Genomic DNA, 23,517 nt, shown 5'->3' with positions numbered 1-23,517 from the left:
AGGATGGATATTTGTATAATAAATCGTCACAGTACTGATGATCCTATGGCGGGTCACCTTGATTCTCACTATATGTTCTACTCTATAATAGGATGGATATTTGTATAATAAAACGTCACAGTACTGATGATCCTATGGCGGGTCACCTTGATTCTCACTATCTGTTCTATTCTATAATAGGATGGATATTTGTATAATGAAATGTCACAGTACTGATGATCCTATGGCGGGTCACCTTGATTCTCACTATCTGTTCTACTCTATAATAGGATGGATATTTGTATAATAAATCGTCACAGTACTGATGATCCTATGGCGGGTCACCTTGATTCTCACTATATGTTCTACTCTATAATAGGATGGATATTTGTATAATAAAACGTCACAGTACTGATGATCCTATGGCGGGTAACCTTGATTCTCACTATATGTTCTACTCTATAATAAGATGGATATTTGTATAATAAAATGTCAGAGTACTGATGATCCTATGGCGGGTCACCTTGATTCTCACTATCTGTTCTACTCTATAATAGGATGGATATTTCTATAATGAAGTGTCACAGTACTGATGATCCTATGGCGGGTCACCTTGATTCTCACTATCTGTTCTACTCTATAATAGGATGGATATTTGTATAATAAATCGTCACAGTACTGATGATCCTATGGCGGGTCACCTTGATTCTCACTATATGTTCTACTCTATAATAGGATGGATATTTGTATAATAAAACGTCACAGTACTGATGATCCTATGGCGGGTAACCTTGATTCTCACTATATGTTCTACTCTATAATAAGATGGATATTTGTATAATAAAATGTCAGAGTACTGATGATCCTATGGCGGGTCACCTTGATTCTCACTATCTGTTCTACTCTATAATAGGATGGATATTTCTATAATGAAGTGTCACAGTACTGATGATCCTATGGCGGGTCACCTTGATTCTCACTATCTGTTCTACTCTATAATAGGATGGATATTTGTATAATAAATCGTCACAGTACTGATGATCCTATGGCGGGTCACCTTGATTCTCACTATATGTTCTACTCTATAATAAGATGGATATTTGTATAATAAAACGTCACAGTACTGATGATCCTATGGCGGGTCACCTTGTTACTCACTATCTGTTCTACTCTATAATAGGATGGATATTTGTATAATGAAATGTCACAGTACTGATGGTCCTATGGCGGGTCACCTTGAGTCTCACTATCTGTTCTACTCTATAATAAGATGGATATTTGTATAATAAAACGTCACAGTACTGATGATCCTATGGCGGGTCACCTTGTTACTCACTATCTGTTCTACTCTATAATAGGATGGATATTTGTATAATACAATGTCACAGTACTGATGATCATATGGCGGGTCACCTTGATTCTCACTATCTCTTCTATTCTATAATAAGATGGATATTTGTATAATAAAATGTCACAGTACTGATGGTCCTATTGCGGGTCACCTTGATTCTCACTCTCTCTTCTATTCTATAATAGGATGGATATTTGTATAATACAATGTCACAGTACTGATGATCCTATGGCGGGTCACCTTGATTCTCACTATCTGTTTTACTCTGTAATAGGATGGATAAAGATATTGCGAATAAAGAAGAGATGCATTTTGCTGCAGACATTGTAGCGTTGGATGACCAAGACTACTCAGATGAGATGTATATAGCTTCTTATTGTTAATTCTGATCTTTGTTGCGACAGTAGAACTCAATGATACAGGTGGAACATAAAAGGATTATCCCATAAACCGCATATATCATCTCGTCACATGATAGGTGACAAATACTTTATTGCTTGGGACTGACCCAAGCAACCATGGAAATAGTGGTACCAAAGTCTCCTGTGTGAATGGAGCAGTAATGAGAGAATACACATAGATTAATGTTGTTTCTGGGACAATCCCTTTAAAGTTACAAATTAGAAACCATATACAGTAGATGAGGCCATAACATAATATATGGAACTGGGGAAACATAAATTTATGTACCACAGAACAGTTATATACGTCAAATACGAGTAGATAAACCAGGAGAACAAAGAACTGAGAACACCAGAGCAAAGAATAATTATTATGGAAAATTATGACAAAGTTTATTATGTAATAAAGTAAAATATGCAAAACAATATATCATATTTTTCGGACTATAAGGCGCACCGGATTATAAGGCGCAATAGCAATGAGAGCCTGCTAAGGCGCCTAGGTTCATATATAAGCCGCAGCGCATTAAGTTCATAACAGCTGTGAAAAGGTGCAATCCGGAGTTCAGGGGAGAGCACCGGAGATCAGCCCGTGATGTCTGCAGCTGTCATGGACTGAACCGCAATCGCCGGGGAATCAATTACTCGGCGCTCGCGGTACAGTCTAGGCTGCACTCTGGAGCTCAGGTGAGAGCTCCTGAGTGCAATGCAGGTACCTGAATCCAGGCCTGGCATTACTGGAGATTCCTCCGGTAGCCAGTCCGACGCTGCTCTTATGTACAGCATTCTAACATGCTGTATATAAGAGCGCAGGCCGCACTGTAGAACATAAAAAACACTTTACTCACCTAAACCGGTCGCTCCGGTGCTGGTTGGCCAGATGGGCGGTGCTGTTCTCCGGGACCGGCGCCTCCTCTTTAGGCCATCTTGCTCCTCTGTCTTCTCAAGCCTGTGTGCATGACGCATCCACGTCATACACACTCACCAGCACTGAGGTCCTGCGCAGGCGCACTTTGATCTGCCCTGCTCAGGGCAGATAAAGGACGGTATTGTAGTGCGCCTGCGCAGGACCTCAGTGCCGGCGAGTGTGTATGACATTGACGCGTCATGCACACAGGCTTCAGAAGACAGAGGAGCAAGATGGCCGAAAGAGGAGGTGCCGATCCCGGAGAACAGAGCGGCCTATCTGATCAACCAGCACCGGAGTGACTGGTTTAGGTGAGTAAGCATGTCTCTTAACAGGAGGCATCATGCTCGCTTGTATTCATATACAAGGCGCACCGGACTATAAGGCACACTTTCGATTTCTAAAGAAAATCATAGGCTTTTTTTTATGTGCACCTTATTGTCCGAAAAATACGGTAAATGGAAAATTTGAGCAACACATACTGATGAACAGGAGAACTGGGCTGGTTACATACAGTGGGTACAGAAAGTATTCAGACCCCTTTAAATTTTTCACTCTTTGTTTCATTGCAGCCATTTGGTAAATTAAAAAAAGGTCATTTTTTCAAATTAATGTACACTCTGCACCCCATCAAGACAGAAAAAAACAAATGTAGAAATGTTTGCAAATTTATTAAACAAGAAAAACTGAAATATCAAAGGGTCAAAAGTATTCAGACCCTTTTGCTCAGACACTCATATTTAAGTCACATGTTGTCAAATTTCTTGTTATCCTCCTTGAGATGGTTCTACTCTTTCATTGGAGTCCAGCTGTGTTTAATTAGGCTATGTGCGCACGTTGCGTACAAGCCCTGCAGAAATTTCTGCAGCGATCTGAAGAGCACATGTGCGCTTTAGATCGCTGCAGAAATGTCCGTAGTGAGCGCCGATTCCATGCGCTCTGCCTGCAGCTCCTGCCATAGACAGAGCAGGAGCTGCCGGCAAAGCGCAGGAAAGAAGTGACATGTCACTTCTTTTTGCGCAGCGCTTCGGCAGTAGCCGAAGCGCTGCGCTCTTAGACGCCACGTGCGCACGGCCCCTGCACAATCTCCATAGACTGTGCAGGGGCCGCAGGACGCATGCAGTTACGCTGCGCTACAAAGCGCAGCGTAACTGCATGTTTTTACGCAACGTGCGCACATAGCCTTAAACTGACAGGACTTGATTTGGAAAGGCACACACCTGTCTACATAAGACCTCACAGTTCACAGTGCATGTTAGACCAAATCATGAAGTCAAAGGAACTGCCCAAGGATCTCAGAGACAGAATTGTGGCAAGGCACAGATCTGGCCAAGGTTACAAAAGAATTTATTGAGTACTCAAGGTTCCTAAGAGCACAGTGGCCTCCATAATCCTTAAATGGAATTAGTTTGGGACCACCAGAACTCTTCCTAGACCCGGCCATCCAGCCAAACTTGGCAATCGTGGGAGAAAAGCCTTGGTGAGAGAGATAAAGAAGAACCCCAAGATCACTGTGGCTGAGCTCCAGAGATGCAGTAGGGAGATGGGAGAAAGTTCCACAAAGTCAACTATCACTACAGCCCTCCATCAGTTGGGCCTTTATGGCAGAGTGGCCCAACGCAAGCCTCTCCTCAGTGGAAGACATATAAAAGCCCTCATAGAGTTTGCAAAAAAAACACATGAAGGACTCCCAGACTATGAGAAATAAGATTATCTGGTCTAATGAGACAAAGATAGAACTTTTTGGTGATAATTCTAAGCGGTATGTGTGGAGAAAACTGCTCATCGCCTACCCAATACAATCCCAACAGTGAAACATGGTGGTGGCAGCATCATGCTATGAGAGAAGGGATAGGACAACTGGTTGCAATTGAAGGAAAGATGAATGCGGCCAAGTACAGAGATATCCTGGAAGAAAACCTCTTCCAGAGTGCGCTGGACCTCAGACTTGGCCGAAGGTTCACCTTCTAGCAAGACAAGGACCCTAAGCACACAGCTAAAATAACAAAGAATTGGCTTCAGAACAACTCTGTGATCATTCTTGTCTTGCGCAGCCAGAGCCCTGACCTCAATCCAATTGAGCATCTCTGGAGAGACCTGAAAATGACTGTCCACCAACGTTTACCATCAACCTGAAGGAACTGGAGAGGGTCTGCAAGGAAGAATGGCAGAGGATCCAAAATCCAGGTGTGAAAAACTTGTTGCATCATTCCCAAGCAGACTCATGGCTGTACTAGCTCAAAAGGGTGCTTCTACTCAATACTGAGCAAAGGGTCTGAATACTTATGACCATATGATATTTCAGTTTTTCTTGTTAAATAAATTTGGAAAAATTTCTACATTTCTGTTTTTTTCCGTCAAGATGGGGTGTAGAGTGTACATTAATGAGAAAAAAAATGAACATATAGCATGCATATAGCATGCAGCAAGAGCATAGTAGAGCACTACAATACCTCAGTAGATATAGTGAAAATCAGGAGGCAGGAGAAGGGGAAACCCCAACGTCCGTTTCGCTATACTATAAACAGCATAGAGGACTAGCCTGATTGACATATGTGGAGTCGGAAGGAATTTTACCCCTAATAATGACCTTCCTCTCTGCCCCATGGGGTTTTTGCCTTCCTCTGGCTCCACATGTTAGGCTATAGATTGATCTTGATGGAAATCTATCCTCAGCCTTAAATAATGAAAATCCAATTGCAGAATCTGTCACCACACTAGCTCATACAGATGCTTCTCTCTGGCCATTTCTCTTACCAGTCAGTTACCACAGTACCACAATGGAAAAAACTTTTTGATAAGTTACCACAGTAAGTTGCCCGGCTCTACAGCGCTGCTCTCATTTTGTGTGTCTCTACAGCGCTGCTCTCATTTTGGGTGTCTCTACAGCGCTGCTCTCATTTTGGGTGTCTCTACAGCGCTGCTCTCATTTTGGAGGTCTCTACGGCTCTGCTCTCATTTTATATGTCTCTACAGCTCTGCTTTCATTTTGGATGTCTCTACAGCTCTGCTCTTATTTTGGGTGTCTCTACAGCGCTGCTCTCATTTTGGAGGTCTCTACGGCTCTGCTCTCATTTTATATGTCTCTACAGCTCTGCTCTCATTTTGGGTGTCTCTACAGCTCTGCTCTCATTTTGGGTGTCTCTACAGCTCTGCTCTCATTTTGGGTGTCTCTACAGCTCTGCTCTCATTTTGGGTGTCTCTACAGCTCTGCTCTCATTTTGTTTGTCTCTACAGCTCGGCTCTCATTTTGGGTGTCTCTACAGCGCTGCTCTCATTTTGATGTCTCTACAGCTTTGAACTTATTTTAGATGTCTCTACAGCTCTGCTCTCATTTTGGATGTCTCCCTGTCAGGCTGTTACTGCTGGTCTCTATTCACTGGCCGGCACTTTCCACAGTTTGGGGCCCAATGAACAATAGATGGCACACGAGTACTGGATGCGATTTGTGTGGACTACTCAGTCACAGGAAAAACTCAGAAATGAGAACAGCATTATACATTATCATAAGTACAAGTGTTATCCGAGAAAAGAAGGATAGGACTCATATGTGAATGAGCCCTTAGGGAATCTCACCTGATCAGGGCCGGCGTCAGCACCCGTCAAACCCAGTCAAATGCCAGGGCCCTGGGCTGCCGGGGAGGTCCACTCGCAGTGGCAGGAGTGGCGTACCTCCAATTGTGGCAGGCCACGTCACCGCTAGTCGTGGGGCCTGGTGCCAGCACTGTCACCGGCCTCTTCCCCCGCCGAGAATTGCACTTTCAATTGTATTGGCATCGCAGTTGCCGATACAATTGAAAGCAATGATGAGATGGAGCGGCGCGCTCCCTCTCTCATCATTCTCCCGCTGTGTCTGTCGGCGCTCTGACAGCTTAGCAGCGGAGCACGATGACATCAACACTGCGCACCTGCAGTGAGGTCAGAGCAACAGCAGTGGATGTGCTGAGGAGACCGGAACAGTGGGGGAACGTGGAGAAGTATGTATTCCATCACTGTGACCAGATGACCACGGGGTGCATTAAATGATTTGGGGGCTGTATACTACATGAAGGTGCCTAATGCTATCTGGGTCTGTACTGTGCTATATGGGGGCTGTATACTACATGAAGGTGTCCAATGCTATCTGGGTCTGCATTGTGCTATATGCGGGCTGTATAGTACATGAGGATGCCTAATGCTGTCTGGGTCTGCATTGTGCTATTTGGGTCTACATTGTGCTATATGCGGGCTGCATACTACATGAGGATGCCTAATGCTATCTGGGTCTGCATTGTGCTATATGGGGGCTGTATACTACATGAGGGTACCTAATGCTATCTGGGTCTGCATTGTGCTATATTCGGGCTGTATACTACATGAGGGTGCCTAATGCTATCTGGGTCTGCATTGTGCTATATGCGGGCTGTATAGTACATGAGGATGCCTAATGCTATCTGGGTCTGCATTGTGCTATTTGGGTCTACATTGTGCTATATGCGGGCTGCATACTACATGAGGATGCCTAATGCTATCTGGGTCTGCATTGTGCTATATGGGGGCTGTATACTACATGAGGGTACCTAATGCTATCTGGGTCTGCATTGTGCTATATTCGGGCTGTATACTACATGAGGGTGCCTAATGCTATCTGGGTCTGCATTGTGCTATTGTGTCGCCCAGGGTTATGGGGTACTCGGTCCTGGGCAGTGTATAACTGGACAATGTCACGTTGGTGGCCGTTGCCCGGTTCCGTGCCCTGGGTGCTTTTTGAAAAAGGGGTATATTTGCAAGGGAATTAAATAAGAGTTTATCACGTGACGCCACTTGCGGTTTGCGGCTATGTGGATGGAGCCGCAGCTGAACAGTTTTCACTATTGGGGCTGGTATTACTGGCAGCCTGGACGTTAGGCCCTCTGCAAGCAGGGCCAGGCCCCAGAGGATAGGTGATGTAGATGGGTGTTGAAAGAAGGTAGGCCACACAAGGGATTGCAGTGTAACTGGTTCCTTTATTCACAGGAAGCTGAAAACTGGTCACCCGAGGCCGACTGGTCTCAACCGCTGGTCCCCTTAGTCCCAGTGCCGGTTTAGTAACATGGTGGCTTCTTTGCCCTGCACCTGTCTTTGGTTGGTGGGTCCCCGTGGCTTAGAGTGGCTGGGGGTCTCCTCCTGGTAGTCTATTAACGGCAGTCCGTATGACGTTAGCGTGAACCCTCTGGGGTCGGAGTCTCTGGTTCTGGTCCTCGGTTCTCCCGTTGCTATTGTGTCTCGAACTTCAAGGTTAATGAAGTTCTTGATGGTCCCCTCACTGTGCAGATTTTATCAGGTCTGCCTGGAGTGTTTGCCTGACCTAGGATTCTGTACCCCATTGGTGTGTGGTTCTGGGAGTACTCCACCGGCAACCAACCGCCTGGGCCCTCAGGTCACTGTCACACTCCTGTCAGTGCTCTACTTGCTTCCTCCTTCACTGACTCTCAGACTCTAACTCCTCTCTGTCCACCGTCTGCCCCTTCCACCTGGTCGTCTAGTGGACTGGATCGGCTCCACCTCTAGGCGGCGATCCATTGGTCCAACCCTATCCTGGTACCAGTCTATGGGGGAGTTGGGCAAAACAGGGATTATCTGGAATGTTTGTGTTGTTACCAGCACTGGTCTTCTGGGTTCCTTGGGGTAGGCCCTGCATCCTGGTGGGGATGCAGTACCTTGTAGCTCCCTGATGAACTCAGGGGCGCTACATTATATGCGGGCTGTATACTACATGAGGATGCCTAATGCTATCTGGGTCTGCATTGTGCTATATGCGGGCTGTAAACTAAATGAAAGTGCCTAATGCTATCTGGGTCTGCATTGTGCTATTTGCGGGTTGTATACTACATGAGGGTGCCTAATGCTATATGGGTCGGCATTGTGCTATATGGGGGCTGTATACTACATGAGGATGCCTAATGCTATATAGGTCTGCATTGTCCTATATTGGGGCTGCTTAATGTTATATGGGGGTTGCATAGTGCCATATCCCTGTTTTATCTCCTGCAGATCTAGCAGTTCTCTGATTGTTGATCTCTATAACCCCGCCCACACCACTGATTGGCAACTTTCTGCCCATCTACAGTGTACACAGAAAGTTGCCAATCAGAGATGAAGGCAGAGTCATACAGAGCTCATGAATATGCTTGGCTACCTGGCAGCAGGTTTACTAGTCCTCCACTGATAATCTCCTAGTGATAAAAGTGTTTTTATGAAAACTACACTAAGCGATACATCACTGAAATTAGAGTCCCTGTCTCTACATTATGCTTCTGTCACACTATGTGGTAAAAACTTGATGACAGATTGCCTTTAAATACTACAGTTGCTTGCATTATTTTTTGTTTGTTTGTTTGTTTAGTATGTCGATTAGTATGATTTTAGATTAATCTTTACTAAACATTAAAGTAGATCAGGTAGTTTTTGCCTATGCACAGGGTACACAGAAAGTATAGTAGTGTGGATGGGATTATACAGAGCTTAGCATTCAGAGATCTGCACCAAATAAATCAATTTTTAATCAAAACTGCAGCACATAGTAATGTAACTAATACATAGCTGGATTCAGGGTCTCTGCCCCAACAGCATGCTGCTCTCAGATTACATAGCAAATACTTGGTGACAGATTTCCTTTATTATATGCTGTATCAGCAAGCTGCAGGTTACTATACAGACTGTACACATATGGAAGAGACATGATTCCTAAGGAGGTTGGGTTATATACACTTGTGCTGGATATTCCACCACATGACACTATTAGGAGCAGCTATATCTTTATTATTGTACTGTCATGGCCATTCAAAAAATATATGGATGTGAATAGTTGCATGTACTAGTAAGTACAAGTTGGGGTTAAATTATTTTGGTTGAGGGTCTTGATTTGTGAAGTGCGGGTATAAGATGGGGACGGTCCTGCTGTAAGAGATCGGGTACAAGATGGGGACGATCCTGCTGTAAGAGATCAGGTACAAGATGGGGACGGTCCTGGTGTAAGAGATCGGGTACAAGATGGGGACGGTCCTGCTGTAAGAGATTGGGTACAAGATGGGGACGGTCCTGGTGTAAGAGATCGGGTACAAGATGGGGACGGTCCTGCTGTAAGAGGTCGGGGACAAGATGGGGACGGTCCTGCTGTAAGAGATCAGGTACAAGATGGGGACGGTCCTGGTGTAAGAGATCGGGTACAAGATGGGGACGGTCCTGCTGTAAGAGATCGGGTACAAGATGGGGACGGTCCTGCTGTAAGAGATCAGGTACAAGATGGGGACGGTCCTGGTGTAAGAGATCGGGTACAAGATGGGGACGGTCCTGCTGTAAGAGATCGGGTACAAGATGGGGACGGTCCTGCTGTAAGAGGTCGGGGACAAGATGGGGACGGTCCTGCTGTAAGAGATCGGGTACAAGATGGGGACAGTTCTGCTGTAAGAGATCGGGTACAAGATGGGGACGGTCCTGCTGTAAGAGGTCGGGGACAAGATGGGGACGGTCCTGCTGTAAGAGGTCGGGGACAAGATGGGGACAGTCCTGCTGTAAGAGATCGGGTACAAGATGGGGACAGTCCTGCTGTAAGAGGTCGGGGACAAGATGGGGACAGTCCTGCTGTAAGAGATCGGGTACAAGATGGGGACGGTCCTGCTGTAAGAGATCGGGTACAAGATGGGGACGGTCCTGCTGTAAGAGATGGAGTCATTGGTAGAAGTGCTGCTTATGTCTGGAGTCTGGGAAATCACAGCAGGCGCTGATGGCCCCAATTATACATCTCTACAGTAGACACTATTCAATGCTGTAGATTTTCACTGTTATTTGTCTCTAATAGAATGGAGGAGACTCTTTTTGAAGTCCCGGAAAATGAACATGAGTTAAAGACCTTCATGTATGAGACGTAAGTATCTCATTGCAGCCCCCGTAACACTGACTGTGACCCCAATATCTGGGGTTCATCCTCACTCCAAACTTTCTTATCAGAAAAGCTCCATAAAATCCCAGAAATATGGATCCTGATTGGCTTTTATAACATTCTGATTAATCTACGTATATTTTTTATAACCAGTATATATTATTATTTTTCTTTTCCATTTCTGAAACAGATGGAAAAACATCTCCATGGAGACGGCCGTCTATTACTGGTAATTATCGTGTAGAATTTTACCATATTTCTATAGGTGTAACATATAGGACTCTCCCCTGCAGAGTGTATAGGAGCACCACTGGGATGAGGCCAGTACATGTATATAGAGGACAGTCACCTGGTATAATGATATATGGGCTGTAGGAGTCTGCTGGTCTCTTGTATATGGACAAGTACAGGGATCTACATCAAACAGAATAAAGTTTATTGTCCTTCATAATCTTTACCATTCCAAAATGAGAACAGCCTGTCCTCAGCACAAAAGGATAACAAACCAGTCCTCTCTTCAGTCCTAAATACATAACCACACCGACTATTCTCTGGATAGGGAAAAGTAAATCAGACCAGTCTCCCCCACTCGGTAGTACAGGCCCTTCTCAGTCTCTAGCAGAGACTATCCACAATGAACGGACTTTCTCCAGCTCCAACACAACACATCTACTAAGCTAACTCTGCTGCCTGTTATTAGCCTGTATGGGGTCGCTCATAGGAGCCTATAACACGGCCGAGTGCTCTCCGATATGTTGTTGGATAGCACTCGGCCCCATGTTATACTATGGGGCAGTGCCAACTTGGGCATTTTTCCCATGCAGATTTGGCATGAGAAAAACAATCACAGAATGCTGCAAGTGCATCCAATAATCAGATGACACACACCCTTTACATGTCTATGGGTGCGTGGAAGCTATCGGACTGCAATAGGATGTCATTCGAGTGCAGCCCGAACACACCGACACAGAGTGAGAAATGATGTTCTCCGTCTTTTCCTCAGCTGTGCTATGATTCTTGAATGCAAAACAATTGGATCGTAGTAAATGTCACTCGGATCAGACTCTGATTAGATATTCTATATTTATTACTGGGGCTGCGGCATCCTGCAGTATTCTGGTAATGAAAATATAAAAACAAAAAAAAAAGTTTCATTTTTTTTTAATTCTGGAGATGATCCATTTTGGATGAGCCCTGGGGCAATAGTGTAAAGGGCACGTTACACGCTATGATATATCTAATGATATCTGGTCGGGGTCACGTCGTAAGTGACGCACATCCGGCATCGTTAGTGATATCGTAGCGTGTGACAGCTAGGAGCGTCTGAGATCGAGCAAAAATACTCACCTTATCGTTGATCGTTGACATGTCGCTCATTTTCAAAAAATCGAACGTCCTTCTGCACGCCGGTTGTTCATTGTTCCCGAGGCAGCACACATTGCTCCGTGTGACACCCCGGGAACGATGAACACAGCTTACCTGCGTCCCGCCGGCAATGCGGAAGGAAGGAGGTGGGCGGGATGTTTACATCCCGCTTATCTCTGCCCCTCCGCTTCTATTGGCTAGCCGCTGTGTGACGTCGCTGTGACGCCGAACGTCCCTCCCCCTTCAGGAAGAGGATGTTCACCCCCCACAGCGAGGTCGTTTGGAAGGTAAGTACGTGTGACGGGGGTTTACGACTTTGTGCGACACGGGTAACAAATTGCCCGTGCCGCACAAACGATGGGGGCGGGTGCGATCACAAATGCGATCGCACGACATATCGACACGTGTAAATCAGTCTTAAGTCTATACAGCAAGGTAAATTATACTTACAGCAATTAAGTCAGTGGTTCTCTAGTATTCTCCTGATATTGGAATTGCTGCCATCATGAGCAGGAACAAATCAATAATAGAGAATGGATATGAGAAAGTCAGTGGCAAGTAAAGAATCCCGCTAATTATATACAGACACTATATATTACACAATATTATATGTATCTCATTGATACTGCGCAGTGTACAGGACACATTCACAGGTAACCAGGACAGGGCCAATGTTAGATTAAGGGTTATTATTGGGGTTTGATATAACACCCGATGACCCTATAAGTCAGACATGGAAAGGCTATATCTTTATTATTGTACCGTCATGGATATTTATAAAGTGCAGCTTATATCTGGAAGAATCACAACAGGCAATGAGGTTCCTTAATTCTACATGTTTATAGTAGAGGTACTGCTGTGAGTCCTAGAATATTACGATCTTCTCTAATAGGATGGAGGATGAAGACTATACGGATGATTATGACAATGAGGATAATGAAGACTACCCGGATGAGATGAAAGATATGAACATCTACCCGAATGAGATGGAGGATATCGATGACTACCCGGATGATATGGAGGATATTTACAACTACCCGGATGAAATGGAGGACATGAATGACTTCTTGGATGAGATGTATGTTTTTCATACTAGGATCCCTGAAAGTGATTGTTATCCCAATATCTGGGGTTAATCCTCACTCTACTCGGTCACCAGAAAAGCTTCGTACAATCACAGAAACATGGCAATCTGTTTGGTTGTGATGAAGTTTTGATGAATGAACATCTATTTTTTCTTATCATTTTATAACAGTACATGTCTTATTTTTCTTTTATATTTCTTAAAAAGATGGAAAAAGACCGTGATGGAGACCGAGATCTATTTCGGGTAATTATGTTATAGAGTTATGCCCCTATGTCTTTAGGTGTAACTATAGGAGTCTCCCTGTACAGGGGTATACAGGTGTAATCCTGGGGTGAGTGGGTGCCAGAGGTGTAGCTAGAGGGGGGAAGGGGTCACACAAAACACATCGGAGTGGGGTCCTGTAACCATGATTACCACTATGGTGCCCCCCTAATCATAGTGGGTAAAGGGGGAACTGAGTAGATGATCATTACTGAGAAAATCGGGATATAAACTATTAGAAATGAAAAACACTAAATTTGTTTCACCAGTTTCCCTGGGAGTGATTTTTATGGATGTCAGCCATTTTTGCGTACCTTTTGCAAAACATACAACTTTTTCTGCTAAAGAGTCGCAAAAATAGTTGACAGCAGAAAAAAAAGATCACTTTCGGCATAGAGCAGAATTCATGAATCATTTGCGCCATTTTGATGAATTGGACACAAAACGACATCAACATAAAACACAAGTCAAGAAAGAAAAGTAATTTAAAAAAAAGTAAATGATGAATCGGCCCCGTATTTTTATATAGAAGAGACGTATTATATAGATAACAATCTCATGAGGATTCAGTTTCCTTCATCTTATCTGAGTCTGTATTTTCTCTTCCAGGCCCATTGACTTTGGGAGCGTTACATCAAGGCCCACACTTGAGACAATACCGTAAGTCTGTACAACAAGCGAAATGATTGTATACTTACACTGATGCTGGTAATGGTTCTCACATATTCCTAATAACAGCCATTAGAGTATTTATTATTATTATTATTATTATTTATTATTATAGCGCCATTTATTCCATGGCGCTTTACAAGTGAAAGAGGGTATACGTACAACAAACATTAACAGTACAAGACAGACTGGTATAGGAGGAGAGAGGACCCTGCCCGCGAGGGCTCACAGTCTACAGGGAATGGGTGATGGTACAATAGGTGAGGACAGAGTATGGTACTTCTGCCATTTTGTGTCTGTGTATATACATGTCCCGGATATGGTTGATGGGAGATAAGTGCAGTGAGGAGTCCTGCTTTTGTCTAAGGTCCCCTTCACACATCCGTGAAAATCACGCACGTGTTTCACGGACTTGTGAAAGGTGCGTTTTCCTCTCTGTGTGCTGTATTTATGGCACTACATGTGTTCTCCGTGTGTTATCCGTGATAACACACGAAGAACGAGAACTTTAAACTCACCTGTCCCTGGCGTCGCTGTCCGTGGTGCTGAACTTCGGTCTCCAGCCCTGCTGACTCCCCGCTGCTGCTGCTTCCGGCCGCAGTGAAGTGAATATTAAATGAGCATAATGAGCGGCGGTCGGAAGCAAGTGACAGCAGCGGCAGAGACAGGAGGGCTGGAGAAGGTGAGTAATGATTTGTTTTTTTTTTCTCTGACACGTGAGTTTTCTCCGGCATGTGTCACACGGGACCGCATCCACAGTACATCCTTGTGGTCCATATGTGGGCCGTGTGACACCCGTGCTGCCGGAGAAACACGGAAATGCATCCGTGTGGAGCACATGGGCTCACGTTTGCTCCACATGGAGGCACGGGCCAATGGCTAAACACGTGCGTGCACATAAACCCATTGATTTTAATGGGTTTACGTGTGCCCGTGTCTCCGGTGCATGCGAGCACGGACCTAGCACGTACCAGAGACACGTGCGTGTGAAGAGGGCCTTAGACACAGTGATAGCCGGAAATTAGTTATGGGTGCAATGCCATAAAGAAGCCTTCACAAGTGAAAATGAACCAGGAACTGTTTTAAAACACAATGCCAGGCCACACATTGCCTACACTACTGTGAGCAGCTTACATGGCCTAAACATAGTACCATGGCCTGCATCATTTCCAGACTTGTCTCCCGTCGAGCACATTTGGAATGTCATTGGTCAGAAAATGCAAAGGCAGCTGCCAGAAGCCGATATTGATGAGTTATATGAGAAAGTGCGTCCAGGGTAGCAGAACATTCCCCAGCCCACCATTAATAACATGCCAAGGTGTCTAAGTAGATGTATTTCTGCACGTGCAGCTCATGCTCCATCCAGAGTAACACGAGGTGTTCAAAACTTTTTTCCAGTTTTTCATCTTTTCCATATCAATAACATGTCTATAGATCCTGTGATTTTCATAATTCCATGATTTTTCCTTCTTGGTGTTGCAATTTCCATGTTGTGGAGTGTATATTATGTGCTTTTGAATAGTGAGGAAGATGAGGAGGAAGATGGATTTGAGGACTATAATGAAGACAGTCAGGATATAGGATATTCTGAGATGGATACAGATATAAAGAGCGGATATGATAACATCAGCGAGTAAGTAAAGAATACAGCTACAATCAACTAATTATGTGCAAACACTATAGATGGGTATAGGAACTTAATGTATGACTTTTCTTAGGGCAAGCTGCATACATAGGGCAAGATACGCTTATCATATAATTTTGCCTCGGCAGACTCCCTTTAACCTATTAACGCTTTATGATGTACATATCAGTCATGAGGACATGTCACCTAGTGCCCCATGATGGATATCTGTGCCACGCTGATTGCATGGTACAGCGTCTCTACCTGTGCGATCAGCTGCAGGAGCAAATATACACGGAAAGTCACATCTGTAACCGCTCGGATTGCTGTTCTGACCAATCCTAGCTGTATAACTGTTTTCATATGCTGCTGTCAATAGTGACGGTGGCACACAAGGAGATTACTCTGTTAGACCATTGGCCCCCACACAGCACCAATCGGTATAGCCAGTGGGTTGATATGGCACCCAGAGACTTGGCAAAGACCTCCAGGTCTGCCATGTACCAAAGCGTACCAGATCCCAACAGAGGCAGGGCCTAATAGATGACCTGTCAGTCAAGGAATGAAGGGACAGTATAATACACAGCGATGCTTGAGCAATGCTGTGTATTACTAATGCGATCATGAGATCTCATGTTCAAGTCCCATTCATGGACTAAGAAATGTCATAAAAATGCTTTTAAGTTATTAATAAAAAAGTAAAAACATCCTCCTCAAAATTCCAGTTTTCACAATTAAAAAATTGGTTTAATCTGTAAAAATAAAAACGTAGGTTGTAAACAGCGATGTCAAATCAGTAGAGGCCAAGCTACACCGTTAGTTGGTGCTCAGAAGTAAAATAGATATGAATCAAACAGTCTCTGAAACTTCGGCACTCCAAAGGAAAAAAAAACATAAAAAACAAGATTCTTTGAAAAAATATATCACTTTTATTCACAACAAAAAGGTTCTTTAGATTATCCAGAATTGACAGTTATACAAGAAACGTTTCAGCTAATAACATCAATTGCCTTTTTCAATAAACTGTCTAAAAATAAAACAAAGCAGAAATCAAATAATGAAAATTATTTCAGAAAGCAAAAAATATATTACATTTCAATACATTCTGTGAATATTTTTTTTAATACTTTTATTATTTTTTATTAATTTTTATTATTTGTTATCATTTTTTCTTTATATTTAGGTGGAAAATAATAATGATTTTCTATCATCATAGTGAAAAAGAAAGGATGAATCTCAGTGCTTTTTATAAAGTCATGTGATTGATGTGAACTATAATCGTGCCATGACAGTGAGCGCCATTTTATTTTTAGACAGTTTATTAAAAAAGGCAATTGATGTCATTAGCCGAAACGTTTCTTTGAAACTGCCAATTCTGGATGATCTAAAGAACCTTCTTGTTGTGAATAAAAGTGATAGATTTTTTCAAACAAAGAATCTTGGGGGTTTTTTTGTTTTTTTTTTCCTTTGTAAACAGCTATGTGGTATTGTCTCATCTGCAACATGTACTATAAGACTTTCATTATTTATCCTGAACACAGCAAAAAATCAATGCCAGAATTACCATTTTTGTACATCACTTTACATTATATACTCGTAAATAGTAATCAAAAAGTTGTTGATATCCCCAAATAGTGCCAATAATTCCTACAGCCGGTTATGCAAAAAAGCCTCAAACAGCTATAAATAAGAAACTATACAGGGTATGGCTCTAAAAACATGAGGCAAAAAATGTATACATAATATTTTCATTATTCAGGGATTCCCTTGTACAAAAGTAGTAAAATGTAAGTAAATAATATAATTTGGATATCACTGCGTCATGTTGTCCTGTACTATAAAATGATATAATTACTCATCCTGTATGGTGCACAAGAAAAAACTGCAGAAGCAGAATAGAATAAAGCAAACACCTTATTTGTGTAGCACGTGAATATCAGAAATATTATATAATATGTCTCCTAAAATGTGACAATAAAAAAGAATAATAATAATTGCTTTGTCCTAATGTTCTAAAATGAACAAGTGCTTAAGGGATAAAGTAGGGACTGTATTGCTATTGTGCTATTGTTGCGGGCGGGGGCGCAGGACACGGCCAGTGGGGAGCTACTCGAGGCGCTCGGATCCGGGATCGCGGCTGTGGCTCGAGTGGCAGCCGGATCCGGGGCTCACTCAGCAGCCCGTCGCCCACAACTTAATAAAGGGGGTATTTACAGGGGAAGAGTTTGTCAGTGACACCACCCGTGGGTTTCGATGACAGTTTGGTGAAACCGCCGCTGCCATTATATGGGACGCCATGGGCTGATGGAGCAGGGCAGCAGGATGGTATGCCCACCACGGGTAGGGGAGGTGTTGTCCCAGGGCCCAGATGTAGGTGATGTGCAGTGCTGGGGCGCTGTTTGCAGGCTGAACTGGGTGACACCGGTGTACTCACTGTTGTTGAATAAACCACACAAAGTCCAAGTAGTACACCAAGTGCCGGATACCGGTAGCCTCTGGAGGGTTGTGCTCGGGTCCCGCACACCGGTTGACAGGACAGGGGCCCTTCCTCCTGTACTTCAGTGTTTTGTCTTGTGTGTTGACTAGTCCGCATAAAACGGGACAAGTCCACTCCCAGTGTCTTTGCTGTGGGAGCTGTTGCCCGCGAGATCTGACCCTTGGGATTTTTGCAGGCACTTGCAGACGCCTTATCCCCCGCATTGGGCTTCTGTCTCGCTCTATCTGGGCTCACTGGTGGGACAAGACGTGGAATCTTGTACCATGCTGGTTAATTGGAAAGATGCTTGCAGCTGTCCTCGCCCTAGGGTCCAGGCACCCCGACTTTGCACAGCCTCCAGACCGAATTTCTGCTTGGGGCACCGGAGGGCTACAACCCTGCCCCGGTCCACTTAAGGTCTCCTGCGACCGGATCTCCGTCGCCTGTGGCCCTGCTCTGCCATCTGCCACCTAGTCAGCTCAGGTAGTCCGGGAGCTACAACCCCCGACTACCATTTCACTCCTCTCACTTCCTCTGCTCAACTCTAACTGACGTGTTCCCTCCCCTGACACCTCAGGACCCCTAGGTGAACGTCACTATCTGCCTGGCCCCGTCCACTGGTGTGTCCCTATTGTCCTTGGGGGGGGTGACTAGGCTTTGTGGCTGGTGTTTGTACCTGTGTGTGGGTTGTGTTGGTAGGACAAGGAGGAGGGGATCCTGCATCTGGAAGATTAATGCATTCTCCTGTGACAACCTGGTTTTGCCAGGGTGTCACACTATCATGAATATCCACAGAATATGACGTGCCTGTGTACAGTGGTATGTACTACTATGTATAAGGTACAAGATGGGTTTTCATTATCTTGAGTCTTGTGGGACAGGTTATACTTTGGGATGGTTCTGCTTTTATATGGAAATACAGAAATAGGCACTGATGTATCTCAGTTATATATCTATATAAGACTGCCTTAGAGGAGGACTTCCTGGATAAAATGTATGTATCCCATTGAAGAATACCAGCAGAAGTTACTATTATGCCATTATCTGGTATTAATTCTCCTGGATACTACCTCATATTCTCACATCAGAGAAGTAAACTTTAAAGGATGTTGGACACTGTTTTAACATTGATGGCCTATCGTTAGGATAGGTCATCAATGTCTGATCGACTGGGGTCCGATGCCTGGCACACCGTCCGATAAGCTTGTCTCGGTGCCGGAAGTGCTCAGTTCTGTAGTTGCCCCGTCTTCTGATAGCGGCCACAACCGGGTACTGCACATCCGCCTCCCATTTAAATCAATAGGAGGTGGATGTGAAGTATCCGGCCGCTATCAGAAAACGGGACAGCTCCGGAACGGTGCATTTCTGGCCACAGAATGCTGCCGCTGGCACTGATAACAGTTGATCGGCGAGGGTGCCGGGTGTCGAGCCCTGGCCTATTGGACATTAATGACCTTTAATAAGGATAAGACATCAATTGTGAAGTAGTGTACAACACTTTTAACAATAAAAGTTAGAATGTAGAATAAAATAAGGGTCTGAGCCCACGATCAGTGTTTGCAGCATTTTGGATGTAGCAAGTTTTCGCAGCGACCAAAATGCTGCGGTGTACAGTACAAGTATAGCTTTCGGTGCACTCGGTCACCATAGAAGCTTCGTACAATCACAGAAACATGGCAAACTGTTTGGTTGTGATGAAGTTTTGATGAATGAACATCTATTTTTTCTTATCATTTTATAACAGTACGTCTTATTTTTCTTTTATATTTCTTAGATGGAAAAAGACCGTGACAGAGACCGAGATCTATTTCTGGTAATTATGTTATAGAGTTATGCCCCTATGTCTTTAGGTGTAACTATAAGAGTCTCCCTGTACAGGGGTATAGAGGTGTAATCCTGGGGTGAGTGGGTGCCAGAGGTGTAGCTAGAGGGGGAAAGGGGTCACACAAAACACATCGGAGTGGGGTCCTGTAACCATGATTACCACTATGGTGCCCCCCCTAATCATAGTGGGTAAAGGGGGAACTGAGTAGATGATCATTACTGAGAAAATCGGGATATAAACTTTTAGAAATGAAAAACACTAAATTTGTTTCTCCAGTTTCCCCCGGAGTGATTTTTATGGATGTCAGACATTTTTGCGTACCTTTTGCAAAACCTAAAACTTTTTCTACTAAAGAGTCGCAAAAATAGTTGACAGCAGAAAAAAAAGATCACTTTCGGCATAGAGCAAAATTCATGAATCGTGCGCCATTTTGATGAATTGGACACAAAACGACATCAACATAAAACACAAGTCAAGAAAGAAAAGTCATTTAAAAAAAAGTAAATGATGAATCGGCCCCGTATTTTTATATAGAAGAGACGTATTATATAGATAACAATCTCATGAGAGTTTAGTTTCCTTCATCTTATCTGAGTCTGTATTTTCTCTTCCAGGCCCATTGACTTTGGAAAATATAAATTTTGTCCCACACTTGAGATAATACCGTAAGTCTGTACAACAAGCGAAATGATTGTATACTTACACTGATGCTGGTAATGGTTCTCACATATTCCTAATATCAGCCATTAGAGTATGGCACTTCTGCCATTTTGTGTCTGTGTGTATATATATATATATATATATTTATTTATTTATTTATACTGTACGTGATGGAGATAAATGTGGGCTGTCACTCCTGAACACTCTTGTACATTCTACTGAAGGCAGCTCCCTTACCATCCAGCTTACCAAAAATGATGTCCCGGATATGGTTGATGGGAGATAAGTGCAGTGAGGAGTTCCGCTTTTGTCTAAAGCCTGCTTTACACCTTGCGATTGTGCATACGATATCGTATGCAATTGTACCCCCCCATCGTATGTGCAGCACGTTCAATTTGTAATACGTGTCGCACAAACGATTAGTTCCTGTCTTATGTACTTACCCTTCCATACGACCTCGCTGTGGGCGGCGAACATCCACTTCCTGGAGTGGGAGGGACTTTCGGCGTCACAGCGACGTCACGCGGCAGCCGGCCAATAGAAGCAGAGGGGCGGAGATGAGCGGGACGTAAACATCCCGCCCACCTCCTTCCTTCCGCATTGCCGGCAGGAGCCGCGGGACGCAGGTAAGCTGCTGTTCATCGTTCCAGGGGTGTCTCACTGAGCTATGTGTGCTACCTCGGCAACATTGAACAACCTCACGTTCAATTTTTAGGAATTGAACGATGTGCGTGCGATGACAGTTTTAACGTTCAATCGCAATCGCACGTAGCTGTCACATGTTACAATATAACTTATGCCGGATGTGCGTCACTTACAACGTGACCCCGCCGACACATCGTAAGATATATTGTAGCGTGTAAAGCCCGCTTTAGACACAGTGATAGCCGGAAATTAGTTTTAGGTTTATGAGTGCAATGCCATAAAGAAGCCTTCACAAGTGAAAATGAACCAGGATCTGTTTTAAAACACAATACCAGGCCACACATTGCCTACACTACTGTGAGCAGCTTACATGGCCTAAACATAGTACCATGGCCTGCATCATTTCCAGACTTGTCTCCCGTCGAGCACATTTGGAATGTCATTGGTCAGAAAATGCAAAGGGAGCTGCCAGAAGCGGATATTGATGATTTACATGAGAAAGTGTGTTCAGGGTAGCAGAACATTCCTCAGTCCACCATTAATAACATGCCAAGGTGTCTAAGTAGATGTATTTCTGCCCGTACAGCTCATGCTCCATCCTGAGTAAAACGAGGTGTTCAAAAATTTTTTCCAGTTTTTCATCTTTTCCATATCATTAACTATTGCTCCTGTGATTTCATAATTCCATGATTTTTCCTTCTTGGTGTTGCAATTTCCATGTTGTGGAGTGTATATTATGTGCTTTTGAATAGTGAGGAAGATGAGGAGGAAGATGGATTTGAGGACTATAATGGGGACAGTCAGGATATAGGATATTCTGAGATGGATACAGATAAAGAGAGTGGATATGACAACATCAGCGAGTAAGTAAAGAATACAGCTACAATCAACTAATTATGTGCAAACACTATAGATGGGGATATGAACTTAATGTATGACTTTTCTTAGGGCAAGCTGCATACATAGGGCAAGATATGCTTATCATATAATTTTGCCCTGGCAGACTCCCTTTAACCTATTAACGCTTTATGATGTACATATCAGTGATGAGGACATGTCACCTAGTGCCCCATGATGGATATTTGTGCCACGCTGATTGCATGGTACAGCGTCTCTACCTGTGCGATCAGCTGCAGGAGCAAATATACACGGCAGGTCACCTCTAGCTCGTGAGATTGGTGTTCTGACCAGTCCTAGCAGTATAACTGTTTTCAAGAACTTCTTGAGATGGCGACAGAGACAGACAAAAAGAATGGATATGAGAAAGTCAGTGTGTAAGTAAAAAATCCCGCTAATTATATACAGACACTATATATTACACAATATTATATGTATCTCATTGATACTGCGCAGTGTACAGGACACATTCACAGGTAACCAGGACAGGGCCGATGTTAGATTAAGGGTTATTATTGGGGTTTGGATATTACACCCGATGACACTATAAGTCAGACATGGAGAGGCTATATCTTTATTATTGTACCGTCATGCATATTTATAAAGTGCAGCTTTTATCTGGAAGAATCACAACAGGCAATGAGGTTCCTTAATTCTACATGTTTATAGTAGAGGTACTGCTGTGAGTCCTAGAATATTACTATCTTCTCTGATAGGATGGAGGATGAAGACTATATGGATGACAATGACAATGAGGATAATGAAGAATACCCAGATGAGATGGAGGATATGAACATCTACCCGGATGAGATGGAGGATTTCGATGACTACCCGGATGATATGGAGGATATGGCCAACTATCCGGATGATCTGGAGGATATCGACAACTACCTGGATGAGATGGAAGATACGGATGACTTCTTGGATGAGATTGAGGACATGGATGCCTTCTTGGATGAGATGTATGTTTTCCATACTAGGATCCCTGAAAGTGACTGGTGTCCCAATATCTGGGGTTAATCCTCTCTACTCGGTCACCATAGAAGCTTCGTACAATCACAGAAACATGGCAATCTGTTTGGTTGTTATGAAGTTTTGATGAATGAACATCTATTTTTTCTTATCATTTTATAACCGTACATGTCTTATTTTTCTTTTATATTTCTTAAACAGATATTTCTTAAGCAGATGGAAAAAGACCGTGATGGAGACCGAGATCTATTTCTGGTAATTATGTTATAGAGTTATGCCCCTATGTCTTTAGATGTAACTATAGGAGTCTCCCTGTACAGGGGTATAGAGGTGTAATCCTGGGGTGAGTGGGTGCCAGAGGTGTAGCTAGACGGGGGAAGGGGTCACACAAAACACATCGGAGTGGGGTCCTGTAACCATGATTACCACTATGGTGCCCCCCTAATCATAGAGGGTAAAGGGGGAACTGAGTAGATGATCATTACTGAGAAAATTGGG

At 43.7% G+C, this 23,517-nt stretch overlaps 1 protein-coding gene across 1 annotated transcript in view; it reads left to right on the top strand.

Annotated features, from left to right (window-relative positions):
* The window catches only part of LOC142311089 (uncharacterized), a 72,603-nt gene that overhangs the window by 4,392 nt on the left and 44,694 nt on the right, over nucleotides 1–23,517 (top strand). Inside the window, exons 2-13 of the mRNA XM_075349214.1 lie at nucleotides 1,605–1,691; nucleotides 10,458–10,523; nucleotides 10,729–10,767; nucleotides 12,796–12,981; nucleotides 13,195–13,233; nucleotides 13,861–13,911; nucleotides 15,443–15,553; nucleotides 19,795–19,833; nucleotides 20,460–20,510; nucleotides 21,903–22,013; nucleotides 22,764–23,009; nucleotides 23,221–23,274. Of these exons, the coding sequence (XP_075205329.1) occupies nucleotides 1,605–1,691; nucleotides 10,458–10,523; nucleotides 10,729–10,767; nucleotides 12,796–12,981; nucleotides 13,195–13,233; nucleotides 13,861–13,911; nucleotides 15,443–15,553; nucleotides 19,795–19,833; nucleotides 20,460–20,510; nucleotides 21,903–22,013; nucleotides 22,764–23,009; nucleotides 23,221–23,274 (1,080 nt within the window). The remainder of the gene's footprint in view (nucleotides 1–1,604; nucleotides 1,692–10,457; nucleotides 10,524–10,728; nucleotides 10,768–12,795; nucleotides 12,982–13,194; nucleotides 13,234–13,860; nucleotides 13,912–15,442; nucleotides 15,554–19,794; nucleotides 19,834–20,459; nucleotides 20,511–21,902; nucleotides 22,014–22,763; nucleotides 23,010–23,220; nucleotides 23,275–23,517) is intronic.

Source organism: Anomaloglossus baeobatrachus, chromosome 1 (genome assembly GCF_048569485.1).
Source record: "Anomaloglossus baeobatrachus isolate aAnoBae1 chromosome 1, aAnoBae1.hap1, whole genome shotgun sequence".
Classification (NCBI taxonomy): domain Eukaryota; kingdom Metazoa; phylum Chordata; class Amphibia; order Anura; family Aromobatidae; genus Anomaloglossus; species Anomaloglossus baeobatrachus.
The sequence above is the reverse complement of the archived record's forward strand: the minus strand, read 5'-3'. Positions and strand labels throughout refer to the sequence as shown.